This window comes from Myotis brandtii, unplaced genomic scaffold, assembly GCF_000412655.1.
Source record: "Myotis brandtii unplaced genomic scaffold, ASM41265v1 scaffold293, whole genome shotgun sequence".
Lineage (NCBI taxonomy): Eukaryota > Metazoa > Chordata > Mammalia > Chiroptera > Vespertilionidae > Myotis > Myotis brandtii.
This window is the reverse complement of record NW_005361201.1, coordinates 2,459,988-2,477,715: the sequence shown is the minus strand read 5'-3', so window position 1 is coordinate 2,477,715 and position 17,728 is coordinate 2,459,988. Positions and strand designations below refer to the sequence as shown.

At 35.3% G+C, this 17,728-nt stretch overlaps 1 protein-coding gene across 1 annotated transcript in view; it reads right to left on the bottom strand.

The window, feature by feature from the left end:
- Positions 1-7,005: 7,005 nt before the first annotated feature.
- SLC17A6 (solute carrier family 17 (vesicular glutamate transporter), member 6) overlaps positions 7,006-17,728 on the bottom strand; it is a 32,394-nt gene continuing 21,671 nt past the window's right edge. Inside the window, exons 8-12 of the mRNA XM_005869407.2 lie at positions 14,876-15,025; positions 10,118-10,250; positions 9,616-9,726; positions 8,997-9,124; positions 7,006-8,294 (exon numbers count right to left, since the gene is read on the bottom strand). Of these exons, the coding sequence (XP_005869469.1) occupies positions 7,959-8,294; positions 8,997-9,124; positions 9,616-9,726; positions 10,118-10,250; positions 14,876-15,025 (858 nt within the window). The 3' untranslated portion in view covers positions 7,006-7,958. The remainder of the gene's footprint in view (positions 8,295-8,996; positions 9,125-9,615; positions 9,727-10,117; positions 10,251-14,875; positions 15,026-17,728) is intronic.

Sequence of the window (17,728 nt, the reverse complement as noted above, 5' to 3'; positions counted from 1 at the left end):
TCTGAAAAGAAGAAATAATTTAATATGGAGGATAATATCATTTTGCTTGCATATCAAATATGCTATGCATTCTTCCATTCATTATTTGTTGAGTTTCTAATCTATGTTTAGTTGTGGATGCATTATGAAAAGCAAAAGATATGGCCATGGCATTTATGGATTAATTGAAGAAAAAAATATTTTAAGGTTAAAGTCACAAGCAAACAAATAAATGCCTAATTGCAAATTGTGGTAAGTGACATGTAAAAGTGTTCTGAAAACTATAAAATGGTGTACTTACAAAAGGAATGAGCTTGAATACATGTTGATATGCAGACTTTTCTGCCCGAATGAGAGAATTTCTTTCTTTCTTTCTTTTTTTTTTTTGCTTGGATGACATTCTATACTTATTTTTATTTACATTCATATTTTTTGAAACTACAAGTTTCTCAAGAGCAGAGACCATGCCTAATTTATTTTTGTATTTACACAGTACAGTTATAGGCCTGCACACAGTTTAATAGATGTTGAATGTAGTAATGATGAGCAAATAGTATAGCTCTTGGAAAGATGTCTTAGTATACTAGATTTAGACTTAGCTGATTAGCACTTCCACATAATAAATAAATCCCACTTTTTCTATACGTGCACCCACTAACGTTTGAGTAGCATTAACATTAAAGTACTTACCAAGTTCTTTCTAGCGTGGGGTCTTGGCAAATACCATTTTCTCTTTCTGAAACTTTCTTCCTGTCATGCTCTGCCAGGCTAACTCACACTCACCTTTGAGGTCTCACATTATATGTCACATCCCAGAGGAAATTTTCCTCAATCCATAGACTAGGTCAAGTTCCCCATTTGAAATTATCAAAGCACCTATACTTCTCTTTCAAAGCATCTATCACAACTGTAATTGATTTTTCTGTTCATTTCTTCACTGTCACTCCCACTATATTTAGAGTTCTATGAAAGCATAGAATTTAGTCTTTTTTCCCCATTGTATTCCTAGTACCTGCCACATAGAACATTCTCAATAAATACTTATTGCTTGAGACACTCTCTAACTTAATGAAAGAGTGGTTCTCAATTACCTCAAAAGCACGGTTGTGAATCTCTAGAACAGTGGTTCTCAACCTTCCTAATGCCGCAACCCTTTAATACAGTTCCTCATGTTGTGGTGACCCCCATTTTCATTGTTACAAATTGAACATAATTAAAGCATAGTGATTAATCACAAAAAAACAATATGTAATTATATGTGTTTTCCGATGGTCTTAGGCGACCCCTGTGAAAGGGTCGTTCGACCCCCAAAGGGGTCACGACCCACAGGTTGAGAACCGCTGCTCTAGAAGTAATTTCATGCTACCCCTCCATTACTAACTAGTTGGGTAAACTTTAACCAGCCACTTCACTTTTCTAGCTGCAGCTTCCTCATCTAAAATGAGTGGGTTTAAGCAAGCATTTCCATCATTTTCAAGGCCAGGACTTTATCATATATCCCATTAAAATAGTAAAAGTTGAGTGTGACCTGTTATTAAAACTTAGATTCATGCTTTCACATAAGGATTTTAACTCATTGCAGGGTGTTTGGTTAATGAATGATCCCATGATATCCTCAAGTCCCAAGTTGTGTAAGAATGTGCAGGGTGTTCCCTATGAGCCAGGAAGAAAGGAGCATCACAGAAAGAAGACCACCAGGATGACAGAAGCCTCCCATTTGGGCCGTACTGTTAGCTCCATTCCTAATTCAAGTCAATAGGAATGTAGGCAGAAAGTAAGCATTTAGTCTTACATTTAGTGGAATTCTGAGAACAACTATAATGCTTTTTCAAGTTGACTTGAGGAACTCAGCTATTTGTCAGCAAGAACAAAGTCAGAAAATATCAGAGCTTCAGAGCTGGGAGGATCTTTAGAAATGATCAAAGCTAACCAACTCCTTTATTTTCCAGGTGGGGAAGCTGAAGCCCAGAGAGCTAACGTGACTCACCTTAGATTATATAAAGGGCAGTGGCAGATCTAGGGCTTGAACCCAAACAATTATACTTTTTCTGCTATCCCACTGCAACTGGAATTGAAAGAGTTAATGTTCCTTTAGACCAGCGGTTCTCAACCTGTGGGTCGCGACCCCTTTGGGGGGTTGAACGACCCTTTCACAGGGGTCGCCTAAGACCATCAGAAAACACATATATAATTACATATTGTTTTTGTGATTAATCACTATGCTTTAATTATGTTCAATTTGTAACAATAAAATTGGGGGTCACCACAACATGAGGAACTGTATTAAAGGGTCGTGGCATTAGGAAGGTTGAGAACCACTGCTTTAGACTAATGATGACATACTAATTCCCACACGATATTCATGGGCAGAGACATGTCCCTAATACCCCCTGTTTAAAATCTTTGAGAAACAGTGCAGTAGACTCTGACAAGATCTGTCAGAAAGACGGCTTTCACCGGTGACATTTATTCTCATGCAGACTTTTGTTGGCTCTGTGCAGAAGAACTTCATTTGGATTCATAACCCTGCTCATAAATGTGAAAAATTCTACCCTTACCTTGACTTTGTGAAATAAAAACATTCTCCCAAAGCGGTTGCATTAAATTATATAGCTTCTGAAAACTGTCAAATATGCTTGAAGATCATGATATTATCTTCAGCGGTAGCCCAAATATTAAAAAAACAAACAAAAAACTGGAGAGAAATAAGACTTGTGTTCACTGAGGAAAATATTTTCTCTGATTTTTGCTTGCTTTTCCATTTTACAATAGAGAAAAGTACCATAAAAATATAACAAAAAGTCATATATGAATTCTAAGAATAAGCCAATATTATTTTCTCATATTTGCTTCATATTCAAAATTAAAAAATAATAATTTTGAAACTTCTTTAATGCTTTTCCCAAGTTCATTCTTTTTTCCTCTTGAGATGCAACCACTATGAATACTTTTGTGTGTATCCTTCCAATTCATGTCTTTATGCTCACATTTTTAGAATTATGTATTATATTGTATATAGAGCACCCTATAGTACCTATTATTCTGTGCCACATAAAATCTATAAAATACAAATGGAAAAATAAGGTAACCAACATGAGTAATTTTTTATAAGAAGATAAATATCTCAAGATAGTTTCCAAAATGGCCCATTGTGATGAATCTGACATTGAAATTATAATTGAGTTAATACCTTATATTTACTTAGCATTATGGGAAAGGGGGGAGGGGAAGTCAGATTTGTTGAACTCTTACTAATGTGCAGGGTGCTGAGCTATCTACTTGATATGTTCTTTTATTTCATTGCAAAAACAGCTTGATATTAGAGTGCCATATTATAGATGAAAAAACTGAGCCTCAGAGAAATTAACTTACCAAAGTCACACAGCTACTTAGCAACAGTGATGAAAAGTACAAGGTATGGAGACAGAGGGCTTGTTTTCACATTCGAAATTTACTCCATTAGCTGTGTGACGTTGGATAAATACTTAACTTCCCAGTGCTTCAGTGCCTTCATTTATACAATGGAGTTAATAATAGTACCTAACACCAAGATTTGTTTTTTAAATATTTTAAATATTAAATTATTATAAATATAAATATAAATAATCCTGAGATCAGCCCCTAGCTGTTCTGGCTCAGTGGATAGAGCATCGACCTGTGGACTGAAGGGTCCCGGGTTTGATTCTAGTCAAGGGTACATGCTGGGGTTGCAGCTCAACCCCCAGTAGGGGGCATGCAGGAGGCAGCCAATCAATGATTCTCTCTCATCATTGATGTTTCTATCTCCCTCTCCCTTTCCCTTCCTCTCTGAAATCAATGAAAATATATTTTTAAAAAGTAACCCTGAGAACAGTTTCTGGTGTTTCATATACCACATATGAATAATTACTATCATTATTATTATTGGATCCCTCATTCACTGCCTCTTTTAAAATAAAGTCAAGTAAATAACAACTAAACAAACAATGAAAAAAACAGAAACTAAATAAAACTGAGGAAGGGAGAGAAAAACTGCAATTGAGCCAAAAAGTGCGTCTCTAAAGCTTCTTGTGGAGACAAAGGAGATGCGGTGGCCCCGTGCCCTTTCATACCTAATTACTGACAGTGCTGTAATGCATCAGGACAGCATTCTTCCAGCTCCTAGAACTGCAAGCATCTTCATCTTCTGCATACTGAGCAGAGCAATAAAACAGGTCCTCAGACGTGATTTAACAAAAGTACAGAGGTCTCTTCCTTTTGCCTGTTCTTGGTGAAAGCCGAGGAGGTGTTCATTCAACAAGAGCTGCTGAATTTGGATGAGGAACAGGGTAATATATCCAGATTATGCAGCTTTTAGGTGCCTGGCTATAATGAGGGTGTATGAAGAGGGGAGAGCATAGAGAAGCTTGAGCATTTTAAGGAACTGAATAGTGTAGATCAACCTACATCAATAAAGTATTTTTGATAGTAGCTGAACGACAATTCAATTTTGAGGTCTTGCATGAGAATAGAGAGAAAAATAATAATAAAAAACCCTCACCCTGATCATTGTATCACTATAGTAGAATGAAATATCAACAGCCACTATTTGTTATTAAAGCCAATGGAGGCAGCATGTACATAAAGGGGGCGGGGGGAGGAAGGAAAATGGATAGATTATTAGAAATCCAGGGGAGAAACAGAAACAAAAGCAATTTGAAGCACTGGATGGAAAATGTGCTTAATAAGTTCAGCCCATCCATCTCCCCTCCTGCAGATTCAGGCACTGGAAAAAGCTGATGCTGATCTCCCCTCAAGGCCTAGCCTCCCTGCAGCACGGGGATGTCTGAGGCTGAGAAAAGCATTGTCACCTGAAACTATTTTTAAAATGACAAGGGAGCACCTGGATAGCAGCCCCGCTTTGGGAGTTTAGGGGCTTCAGGAAAATCCTTCCTCAGGAAGGTTAGCAAGGGCTGCATGTCCAAGAAGAGTCTCTTGGTCACATCTGTGTGGCCTGACTAGGCAGCTGGACTTGCTGCAAACACCTCAGGGAGGAGACTGGCTTTAAGGTCCACGATGGTAGAGACTGGATCTGTTTTCTCACCACTATATGCCCAGGGACTTCTTTCACAGTATAAGTGCTTAATAAACACCCGTACTATTGCGTGAAGAAGTGAATTAGTAAATGAATCCCAGGAAAGCCTATAACCAGTAGTACTCTCTATAGACAAACACAGGAATAGTAAACTATAGATAGTAACTTAAATATCCATCATGGTTATAAATGTTAAACGTACTTTGCATCCCCCCATGCAGAAAGAAAAAGAGAAAAGAAGAAATATTCATAAGTAAGGTATTGGATAAATAAATACCTTAAATATCGCTCATGGTATGTAATATTAGACTACAGAACTCTGTTACTCAAATAGAAATATTCACATGCTGAGATGTCAAATGGAAAAAGTAGATTGCAATAACAGAGCAAGTATGAGTTCAAATTTGCAGATTACAAAATATATGTGAGTTTTCTGTATATGTGATTTTTATAGAAAACATTCTGTATATATGGTTTTAACACTGATTATGTCCGGATAGCAAGATTATTGATTATCTTAAAATTTTTTTATTTTTAATACTCTACCTAACAAAGGTCCCCTCTTACCCCATACTACCTTTATAACCAGAAGATTAATAAAGTGATTAAAAAGTAAAAATACTGGTGCTGAAAGAAAACTCTTTATTGTATCCTTGTCCGGGGATTGTGCAAGTGGCAGCTGTCCCTCAATAGCACAGTGGGGAAAAAAGTGAGCCCTAGCCTGTTTTGCTCAGTGGATAGAGCATTGGCCTGCGGACCGAAGGGTCCTGGGTTCAGTTCTGGTCAAGGGCATGTACCTTGGTTGCAGGCTCCTCCCCGGGACAGGTTCTGGTCGGGGCATGTGCAGGAAGCAACCAGTTGATATGTTTCTCTCACATAGATGGTTCTCTGTCTTTTCCTCTCTCTTCCACTCTCCCTAAAAATCAATGGAAAAATATCCTCGGGCAAGGATTAACAACAACAAAAATTCTCTCTACAGAACCATATCCCACACAATTTAAAGAATGCCATGTTTCTCCATTAAATCTCGAGTGGCTAAAATGATGTTCTTCTTGAGCCTAGATTTGGCTTCATTGGATCATACACAAGCTAAATTCACATTAAAGCTACAATCTAAATAAAATCAACCCAAATTAAAGTATTGCTTTTTTATAAAAGGATAAATAGAGCATTTTATTAACACTTTTTTTGCAGCAACAAAATGATAGCCCATATCTTTTCATTCAATACAACAAAAGCTGTGACCACATTACACCACTTTGAGACACAAAGCAAAAGATATGGTTTGCATTTTTAAAACGGACTTTATGTTTTATATTTGCAGTAGCAGAGCCTCCAGTCACTAGCACAATACAATGAACAGATCAAATATCCAGAATAGACAGTTAAATACACCAATAATATTTTGAGTTGAATTGGGAAATGCATTATTATCACTTTAGAACATGAAAAAGAGGTCTGATGATATTTTTTTAAAAGAAAAAAGAATCATTCCAACCACCCAAAAAGCTACCACAAGCAAAATAAAGATAATATACAGACAGGAAATTTTATGCATTGCACTTATTGCTTGGTACACAAATGTTGCAATTACTGTTGAGTTATATTAAGAAGTGACAAGCAAAATGTCTCTGCCCCCATCTAAAATTCTATGACTCTATGAAAGTAGAAATTGCAATCCCCTAACCCAACATTAGGTGTATGCTATTTTTTGTATGAAGATTGTTTATTATGTTTCTGTGTATGGATATGTATAAGATATACAGATATATATAGATATAATTTTAATATAATTTGTTGTCCTATGTAAGACAAATATATTTTAAATGGGACTTTAAATAATAAAATTATCTACTTACAATCTCTCTATTAAATTTATCTTTTTATATTATATATAGCTCTGTGGCACAAGTTTTATATAGCATTTAATTATTAAGGAAGAAGAATATCTAAACCATTTTCTATTTCTTTTGTTGTTAATATTGCATTTTCAGGGCTCTATTTCCATAGTAAATTTCTCATTAGATTCTTTATGGTGTGTGCATCTTTTTTTTCCTAATTCAAGTTACAACCTGTACAAAGTTGTAATAAAAATACATTGAAGTCTTTTTCTAATTTTTTTGCAAAAAAGTTATGTGATATGCTACATGAAAAGTCCGATTTATTAAAACGTGAAGTGTTTTATACTGTCAGGTAAATAAATGGAAGAACATGAAGCATACCCCACACTTTACAAGTTCTCTTTCACAGGTATGTGTATGTGCCCAGCATTTCATATAAACCACTGCAAGACATTCCTTTCGATAACCAACAAAATAGCCCACATTATGTAATAACAACAATTATTTAGTATGCCTTGCTCAGTGCTAGCCCACAATGCTCTTCTCTAATTGAGAGATATTCCAAGTTCATGATTTACACCCAATAAACGTTGTCAACATCTGCTGCAGCCAACATGACAGCATTATATTTTTGTGTTTTGTTTTGTTTTAACACGACTTCTGCATGAGATCTTGCAATACAGTGTAACAAATATATAAGTGCATTTGACATGATCAAGTAGCTTTGGCTTCCTAACTTTTGTAGGATGAAATGTGCCAACTGTTTTAGCTGTGCTTTATTAAATGGCGATGAGTTTTAGCTCATATAAATCCAATGAGTAACTACTTGTTTCTACAGTTTTTGATCAGTCAACCTTGAAAGCACAAATGCAAGAATAGATGACCTGAATGGAAAAGATGGAATTTCACAACTTCTACAGATTGCACTTGATGGTAACTTCATGAGTTTGTTTTCATTTCATTTTTACAGCAAGACTTGCTTGGTTGATATGTTTACATGTTCACACCACATATTTTAAAAATTTTTGTGCAATCACAATTAAGTTAATCACAGACACTAAAAATAAATCCAGCGATTAGTTTTGTTATGAATACTCATCTCGATCCTTATAGGTGTATGTGTCTTGTCCTTCTTCTTGTACAAATTCCTCTTTCTTTTCCCAGCCATTGGGCCAACCTCCATTGGCCTGTGTTGTGGCACCATAAGACTTGGTGGTACCATAATTGATATAATTTTGAGTAATGTCCCCTGTTTCTTCATCGAGTTCATCTTCATGGATAAACCCACATTTTTCTTCACTGGTTTCCTCAGGGTCTGCCCACGGTTGCTTCTCCCCTGAAGCAAATATTCCATAAAATATAACTCCACCGTAGTGGACGAGGGCAGCAATCAGGAAGACATATTGCCACTCCTCACGTGACTGCAGGGACAAAAGTGGCCGTGTGAGAACAAACTCCCCATGTGTGAGACATCTTCTCTAAATGTCCCACCAGCGAGCTTTTCATAAAATGCTAGCTGTAGGGGAAACCCCTCTTCTTGATCATATGAAGCAAATCCTGTGACCGAAACTTCCTATAACACTGTAGCTTTCATTATTTTAAAAGTAATTTAAATCTCATGTTTTGAAATAATTCCAAATATATCTGTGGTCGGCTAATTTTAAAAATATTTATCATTGATTTACTTAATATCCTTTTCTCACTCCTTTTATTTATTTTCCTCTAGTAAACCACACTTTTGAAGCTCTACACATAAGGACAACTAGCTGATAATTATATTCTTCCTCTGATAACTACAAAAGGGTCCGAATTGAGTCTTGTAAATAAAGCTCAGAAGATTTCTCTTGCCTATTTTAATAAGCTGGGAGCAGAAGGTTTGATTTGTTAACTACGTCAGAAGTATCAGAAATATGACAAGGTGTTAAGGAGCATGTTGCTTATTGGTTGGGAAAGAGGGATCACTTAGAGTTCTTGGATATTTTCTTCTCAGCCTCAATCCTCTCCCCTACTCAGAAGTGTGGGGAGTGGACCAAAAAGGAAATGCCAAAGAGAATGTATTAACCCTTTCTCCAACCATGAGAGAGAATCTTCTACAACTAATCATCTCTTTTGTTCCATCTTACCTTATTCTTTGTCATTGCACCCACAATGATAGGGCAAACCATTCCTGACAATGTGCCAACACCATTTGAAATGCCCATTAAGATGCTGGCATATCTTGGAGCAATATCCAGGTGGTTAACATTGAAACCTGAAATACATGTAGAATCTTTAATTCAGAGAATCCCAAGCCTCTTAGAAGTGCCTCCAAAAATATTCTCTACCATACTCACCACCCTCCTTAAAAGATACTAGGTACACAGCAGGTGCTTAATAACTACTTTTTTCTAATTTAGCTCAGGGATATAATGAGAATAAAATGAGGTGTACTTTCTTATATTATGCTTAATATGTGATGCTCACTCCACAGAAGGAAGGAGATATGTTCTCATAACCAAAAAATAAATGAATTAAATAAAAGAGTAAGAAGGGAGAAAGTGAGTAGTAACAAGTCTAAGTAATGATTTCTAAATGTTTTATTATTTTTAATATAAATTTTAGTGGAAATATGTTGAGTAAATGTTCTTAACTCAAAATATTTAAATAGGAAAGTAGAATATATGGAGATAGATGGATAGATCATCTTATTATCACCAGCCAAAACGAGATGTCACAAGTACAAATTTTAAAAATGTATGTTACCAGATATAGCAAATCCGCTGAATCCCACTGCAAGTACCAGGAATGAGATAGCTACCCCTCTAGTGTGAGAATAGCCAACGACCAGGAGCAGGGTTGCTTCCATGCCAAAACCTTCAGAAACAAATACGTGAAAACACTTCAGAAATTTGTGTAAATTTTTCCAATGAGCTAAAAATGCTCTAGCAAACCACTTCTGGCAGTCTATCTTAAAAATAATAATAACACTAATAATTTATATGCAAAGATTCCTGAAACCTTCCATGTGCTGAATAAAAACATCAAAAGCAACCTTAAGTTTCAGTGGTGGCAAGGTCAAGTTAGTTATGCAGTTATTTAAAAGTAGGAGTTAAAGAAAACCTAAAATAAGATAGAAAAATGTATATAAATGAACAATGACACAAATGAAATGGCATATGTGATATGTATAGAAAAAGTTTCTTATGCAGATTAGAACTTCATGAACTAAAAGTATGTTTTTAACATCATGGATGTAGGTACTTACCACCACAATTCATGATCTTTCTTACTGTAGTAGTTGAAAGAATTTGCCTGCTTCTTAGAAAGTCTGCAATCTGCCCTCCAATAGGTACAATAATTGTCATTACTAAGTGTGGCACAGCAGACAGCATGCCAACCTGATGACAAGAGGGGAGAAATATACGTGATCATAAGTAATGTGGGCAATGTAATGGTCTTGATTTTCTTGAACATCATCATAAAACTCTTCATGGGCAAAGGCAAGAAGAATTCTGTCTCCAAATGACCACTTACTCATTCCTAGACTAAGTAGTAACTTTCACAGAATAAATGAGAAAAGCCAAGTGATTTTATTTGGATCCCTTTTTGTGTTCCGGAGAATACTTTTCTTCTGTGCTATGAGTAAGTAAATTTTGAGTTTATGAGTAAGCTACCTTGAAGCTTATTACAGAGTGATTCACATTTATGTGCCCATTTTATATTCTTAAATATGTTTGTAAAAATGTATCATTAGCGAAAAGTGGGGAGTAGAAGAGAGACAAGGATAGAGATAGAGTCAGAAGAAAAAATATAGTACATCCGACAAAACCTTGAAGAGGCTGTAGTTTAAATTCATTTTTAAATTAATAATAAGTCTAACAATGTTTATAGTATTTAAAAAATATATGTCTTATGAGTTTTATATTTAGATTCTATAAATTAAGAGCCCAGAAAATATAGATCAATTATTAAATTTTAGGCATTTTTTATGTCAAATATCAATATTTGGTCACATTGCCATACAATAAATTATATAGGGTGTGCCAAAAATATACACACACACTTTGAATAATTACAAAGGCAGTGTTTTTTAAAATACATTTCATTTTCAAAATTGAGCTATCAGCTATTAAAGTGTGTATGCATTTTTGGGACACCCTGTAGTTTCTTTGCAATCTAAAAATCTAACCCGCCTGCATCAATTCAACACAGAGTTTCTTACCAATAATTATGTGCAAGGCACTATTCTCTAGAAATTATGGAGGCAGGAAGTATAAGTAAAGTGCATTTTAATTATGTACTGTATTACCACATATGTGGACTTAGTAAATTTTAAATATAAACATATAAGGAGGTTTTTCACTATGCATACTAGTACTTTGAAGCACAGTTCCTGACAAGTGCTGGATAAGTTTATTATTTGATGTAACTATGTCTTTCAAATTAGACTACTGAAAGTTTGAGACAAAGATTGTGTTTTATTTTCCAAGGTGTATAATGTGGCTCCATGGCCAAAGACTTGGGTTGTTTGGACGATTAATTAAGATGGTGAATGACTCTAAAATAGGTTAAATGTCCAAGCTACTTAATTCTCTCTTTCACTTTGAATAGAAGTGTTTTATATTATCATTATTATAGTTTATCGTAGAGTTTAGTTCCTGAACCATGTCAGCCTAGATCCAAAGCCCATGATCTATTTCCTCCATCACCTCCTTTACATGTTTTTCAGGGAAGTCAAGAGCTTTTTTTTGTTGTTGTTACCGGTATAATCAAAATCATCAAGTCAATCTGTGTGTGTAGAAGTTATCCATAATTTTAAAATATAATAAGTGAATCAAATCAACCCATCTGGTTATTATATTTAGTTGTTGTAAAATACCATTGCTTTCACTCACGCATTTTCAATTAATTGGAGCTCCAGGGCCAGAATGACCATGCAGTTTCATTAACATCAGTTGGTTCCTTCACTCTCCCCCAGGAGACCTGACTTTATTAATAGCCTCTCAGTGTCATAGTTGGCCTAGATTATGAAAATGGACTCACACCTCCAGCAGCCTTTGTTGAGAAGTGTAACACCTCTCAGAGCTCCCAAAGGCTACTCTGCTGCGTTTGATCAGCTACTGGGAGAAGAGCCTTGTCTAAAGCAGCATTATTCTTCTCAATAATGGAGGAAACAGTTTCCTTAGAAACAGGGATGACAAAAGGGCTCTTAGAATAGCTACTCCTAACTCAGGTTGCCTTCAGTTCCAGGCCTCAGATAATCTTTCAAGTAGAGGCATAATATGAATAGTGAGCCCAGCTGGACTTAGGTAATGACATGAAGAGAAATGGCAAATCCATTGCCAGCACAGACAAGTGTATTCAGGCCTCAGCAAAGGGCTTGGCGCAGAGATGGCATTCAACGAATACTTGCTAAATGCTTAAGTTAATATGTGGTTTACCTGAATTTGAATGGCACAGTAGAGGGAATTGAAACAAGTCAAAGGATATGGGCTTAAAGTTGATTCTGTCATTTATCACCAGCTTGGCTTCAGGCAATTTAAATGCCAGCCCTAGCTTCTGGTTCTACATCAGTTCAAGAGAAATGGTGATAGTTACACCCTTTTCAATCATACAAGGTTGTTCATGAATATGAAAGGACCTTGGAGATTTCAAACCCTTATATAAATATAAAGTAGTAGTATTTTGTTCATTTCATTCTCATAGAAAACCTCAAAATGATTATATTATCATAGCTATGAATATATGCCTAAATACAATAGCATTTAGCATAATGTGCTGTAATTGGTAACTTCCTCTCTTTTTTTTTTTTTTGGTCTACACCACCAATCTATGAATTCTTAAGGACAGAAAACATATTCTTATTTTTGAAACTAACACAAAATTTCACATATCATGTTCAACAAATGAATAAATTGGAGAAACACCATGTAAGCATGTTTTCAAATATTTTTTGTTATCCTCAAATCTTTTAGCCAGACAAATTTCTGAGAGCATTGAGGAAGAGTTAGATTGGTAATAGCAATTCCACCTTAATGAAGTACTTTTACATTCACTGTTACATAGTCTCTGATATGATATTTAAAAGAAGTTATGTTTGCCCTGGCTGGCCAGTGTGGCTCAGTTGGTTGCGAGCCATCCTGTGCACTTTAAGGTTGTGGTTCAATTCCTAGTCAGGGCACATGCCTGGGTTTCAGGCTCAACCCCGCCCGCCCCCGGGGGAGGGGCGGGGGGGGGCTCTGTGCAGGAGGCAGCAGATGGATGTTTTGCTCTCATGTTTCTCTCTCTCTCTCTCTCTCTCTCTCTCTCTCTCTCTTCTCTCTTTTTTCTCTCCCTCCCTCCCCATTCCCTCCCTCCACGCCTCTCTCTAAGCATGTCCTCTGGTGAGAATTAAAAAGAAAAAGTTATGTTTAATTGCAGAGAGAGGGCAACACCGCTGCCCACCCCAACTGAGATGTAAGCTCCACGTGGGCAGAAAGTAGGTCTCTTTTGTCTCTGTTCCCTGCAAAAAAAGAGCAGATTCTAGCAGATATTTGAAGGCAGTAGATAAACATCTTGCTTAGTCTTTGTTTCCCAGAAGTTACTTATTGACCGAATATACAAATAACTCATGAAATTTAGAAGATAAAATCTTGGTAAAGAAACTTAATATTCACATAAGTACAAAAATTATGCACTAGTTACATAGAGATAATTTTCACATACCTTGCTGATTTCAAATCCAAAGACTTCCTCAAAATATGCTGGTTGACTAATAAGCAATAAATAGAAAGTCCAGCTTCTACAGAAATTTGCGACAATTATTGCATAGACTGGCATAGATGTAAAAAATTTCCTCCATGGAGTCTTGAATTTCTGAAATCCCAAAAAGAGAGCCATTCTGACCATTTAAAATATATTCTAATGGGCTTTGCATTTTTATGATATGTATGTTGGGGCATGAGTAAGATGGTGGACAAGAAGTAGTGAGTCATTAATTGCAACAGTCCAGTTAACCTTAGTTATATGAATAATCATTAGAAGAGAAAAAATGTATTAGCCTCATATTTTGATTAAATTGTTTCAGTGTTGGGGATATACAAGATTCCATATTTATATAAAACTAATTCCAGAAGCACAGATCTCAGTTTTTAAGATTTCTTTCTTTTTTGTAGTGATAAGATCATGCCTCAGCTAAAACTCACTGTAACCTTGTTGGTATCCAAACGAGTGACCTTGTTGGTATCCAAAATATTTTGTCTAGAATATTGAAAATTCAGTGTACTTATAAAAATAAGAAAAATTGAGTACAATAATCTAGACCCTATCTAAAGACAATGATACCACTACTTATCTATAAACACTCTTGCTAGTCAATGGATATCAGTATAAATTCTGTGACAATGGAGTGCAAGGCTCTATAAAAGTTACATGATGGACATTTGGTTAAAATATTTGGCTTTAACCCAGCATACCATGCGCACATCATAACTACAGTCATGCATTGTTTAACAACATTTTGACAATGGTTTACCACATATACTATGTGGTCTTATAAGATTATAACAGAGCTAAAAAAATTCCTATCACCTAATGACACCGTAGCCCAACACATCTCTCTCTCTCTCTCTCTCTCTCTCTCTCTCTCTCTCTTTCTCTCTTTCTTTCTCTCCCTCCCTCCCCACTCCCTCCCTCCACGCCTCTCTCTAAGCATGTCCTCTGGTGAGAATTAAAAAGAAAAAGTTATGTTTAATTGCAGAGAGAGGGCAACACCGCTGCCCACCCCAACTGAGATGTAAGCTCCACGTGGGCAGAAAGTAGGTCTCTTTTGTCTCTGTTCCCTGCAAAAAAAGAGCAGATTCTAGCAGATATTTGAAGGCAGTAGATAAACATCTTGCTTAGTCTTTGTTTCCCAGAAGTTACTTATTGACCGAATATACAAATAACTCATGAAATTTAGAAGATAAAATCTTGGTAAAGAAACTTAATATTCACATAAGTACAAAAATTATGCACTAGTTACATAGAGATAATTTTCACATACCTTGCTGATTTCAAATCCAAAGACTTCCTCAAAATATGCTGGTTGACTAATAAGCAATAAATAGAAAGTCCAGCTTCTACAGAAATTTGCGACAATTATTGCATAGACTGGCATAGATGTAAAAAATTTCCTCCATGGAGTCTTGAATTTCTGAAATCCCAAAAAGAGAGCCATTCTGACCATTTAAAATATATTCTAATGGGCTTTGCATTTTTATGATATGTATGTTGGGGCATGAGTAAGATGGTGGACAAGAAGTAGTGAGTCATTAATTGCAACAGTCCAGTTAACCTTAGTTATATGAATAATCATTAGAAGAGAAAAAATGTATTAGCCTCATATTTTGATTAAATTGTTTCAGTGTTGGGGATATACAAGATTCCATATTTATATAAAACTAATTCCAGAAGCACAGATCTCAGTTTTTAAGATTTCTTTCTTTTTTGTAGTGATAAGATCATGCCTCAGCTAAAACTCACTGTAACCTTGTTGGTATCCAAACGAGTGACCTTGTTGGTATCCAAAATATTTTGTCTAGAATATTGAAAATTCAGTGTACTTATAAAAATAAGAAAAATTGAGTACAATAATCTAGACCCTATCTAAAGACAATGATACCACTACTTATCTATAAACACTCTTGCTAGTCAATGGATATCAGTATAAATTCTGTGACAATGGAGTGCAAGGCTCTATAAAAGTTACATGATGGACATTTGGTTAAAATATTTGGCTTTAACCCAGCATACCATGCGCACATCATAACTACAGTCATGCATTGTTTAACAACATTTTGACAATGGTTTACCACATATACTATGTGGTCTTATAAGATTATAACAGAGCTAAAAAAATTCCTATCACCTAATGACACCGTAGCCCAACACATTACTTGCATGTTTACAGAGATGCTGTTATAAACAAGCCTACTGCACTGATAGTCATATAGAAGTATAGCACATCCCTGGCTGTGTGGCTCAGTTGGTTGGAGCATCATCCTGTACACCAAAAGGTTACAGGTTCAATTCCCAGTCAGCACACATACGCAGATTGCATGTTTGATCTGTCAGGGCACATGTGATTTTTCTCTTTCACATTCTCTCTCTCTCTCTCTCTCTCAAAAGTCAATAAAAATCTCTTTGGGTAAGGATTAAAAAGAAAAATACAGCACATACAATTACAGTAGTAGGCTATGCCATCTAGGTTTGTGTAAGTGCACTCTATGATGTTCGCACAACAACTAAATCACCTAATACCACTTTTCTCAAAATGTATTCAGTCATTAACTGCACATGACTGTAGTTATTTATGACATACAAGACATTCAAAATTAGCAACCTAAATATGATTGGCTTTGCTTATAATACCCATTAAAAATTGCATCCAATATACTTAAAGATTCTGTGTTTGCCCAAATGTACAAGTATTCTTCCCAAGACTAATTTTTACACCTTTAAATGTCTCTCATATTTCTAAACACTTTTCAATTACTTTACTTTGAACACCAAAATACTGTTTGGTGAAGAATCAATAGACTAAAATAATTTTGTTTATTTCTAGCTTGGGATCCTTGACCTGACCAAAAGAGGAAAAGAGGAGGCACTCATCAGTGGAATATAAAACTGAAAGCACCAAACAAGACAAACAAAAACTCTTGGACACAGACAATAGGATGGTGGTTACTATTGTCTGGGTCTATGAGGAAAGGAGGGTGAGGAGGGGGAGAGGGAGTGGAGTGTATGGTGATGAAAGGAGATTTGACTTTGGGTGGTAAGCAATGCAATATAGAATTGTACACTTGAAACCTCTATAATTTTACATCACCCCAATACATTTAATAAACATTTAAAATTAAAAAAGAGGAGGCAAACATGCTTTTTACACAGATTTAGTAATTATTTCTGGATGTAGAATCCAATCATTGCTATTATTGATTGTGATTCTAATGAATCCTTTTAAAGGTCACTTTAAAAGTAATATAGTAGAATGCTATACTGTGGTGATTACAAATATAATATATAATATAAAAAAGAATCAAAACAACACAAAAGCCCATCCTAATAATATATAATGAGTTCTATGGCTTTGGATAAAAATGTTAAGTGTCAGCATTATAAATGGGTTCAAAAAGTGCAGGGTTGTTGTCATTTTTTCTCCTTCAATATGTTCTGGAAAAATGGTGCCAGATGAATATACTTATTCACTGATAATGAATGTTAGCATTATAGATATTTGTATAAGAAATAAGTTTAGAATATTATTAGAAGTAAATAACTTTTTCTTGCTCGACTGGTATTTCTTTTATTTACATCAGGACCCTGAAGGACTTTATTTTTCAGGTTGCAAAACACTTCATCAAACATAAGAGAAAAGTATCTAATTTCATACCTTAAAAAGTGGTTGGGAGCTGTTGGAGGGTTTATGGTATTCTGATAACATTCTACTGCAACACAGGTGTATTTAGTTTATTAAAATTTAGCAAGCTCTTTGCTTATGATTTTGTGCATTTTTTTCTGTATATATGCTGTATTTAATTATTTTTAAGAGAGATTTAAGAAACATTATAGTCAGCTGCAATGTGTGTGATCTTTAATTGGAGCCATACTCAAAACAAATAGCTATAAAAGACATATGAATATAGACTATGTATTCGAATTTGCACCAGATATTAGAAATTTAAATATCTAGGTATTAAATAATGTTAGGAAATTATTTCTAATTGTGTTAGGTATGATACTAGTACTTAGATTCTGAAGGAGAATATTCTTATTTTCTAGAGATACATGTGAGATATTCATGAATAAAGGTTTATGATATCTCATTTACTTTGAAATTATTCAGCAAAAAAAGTGA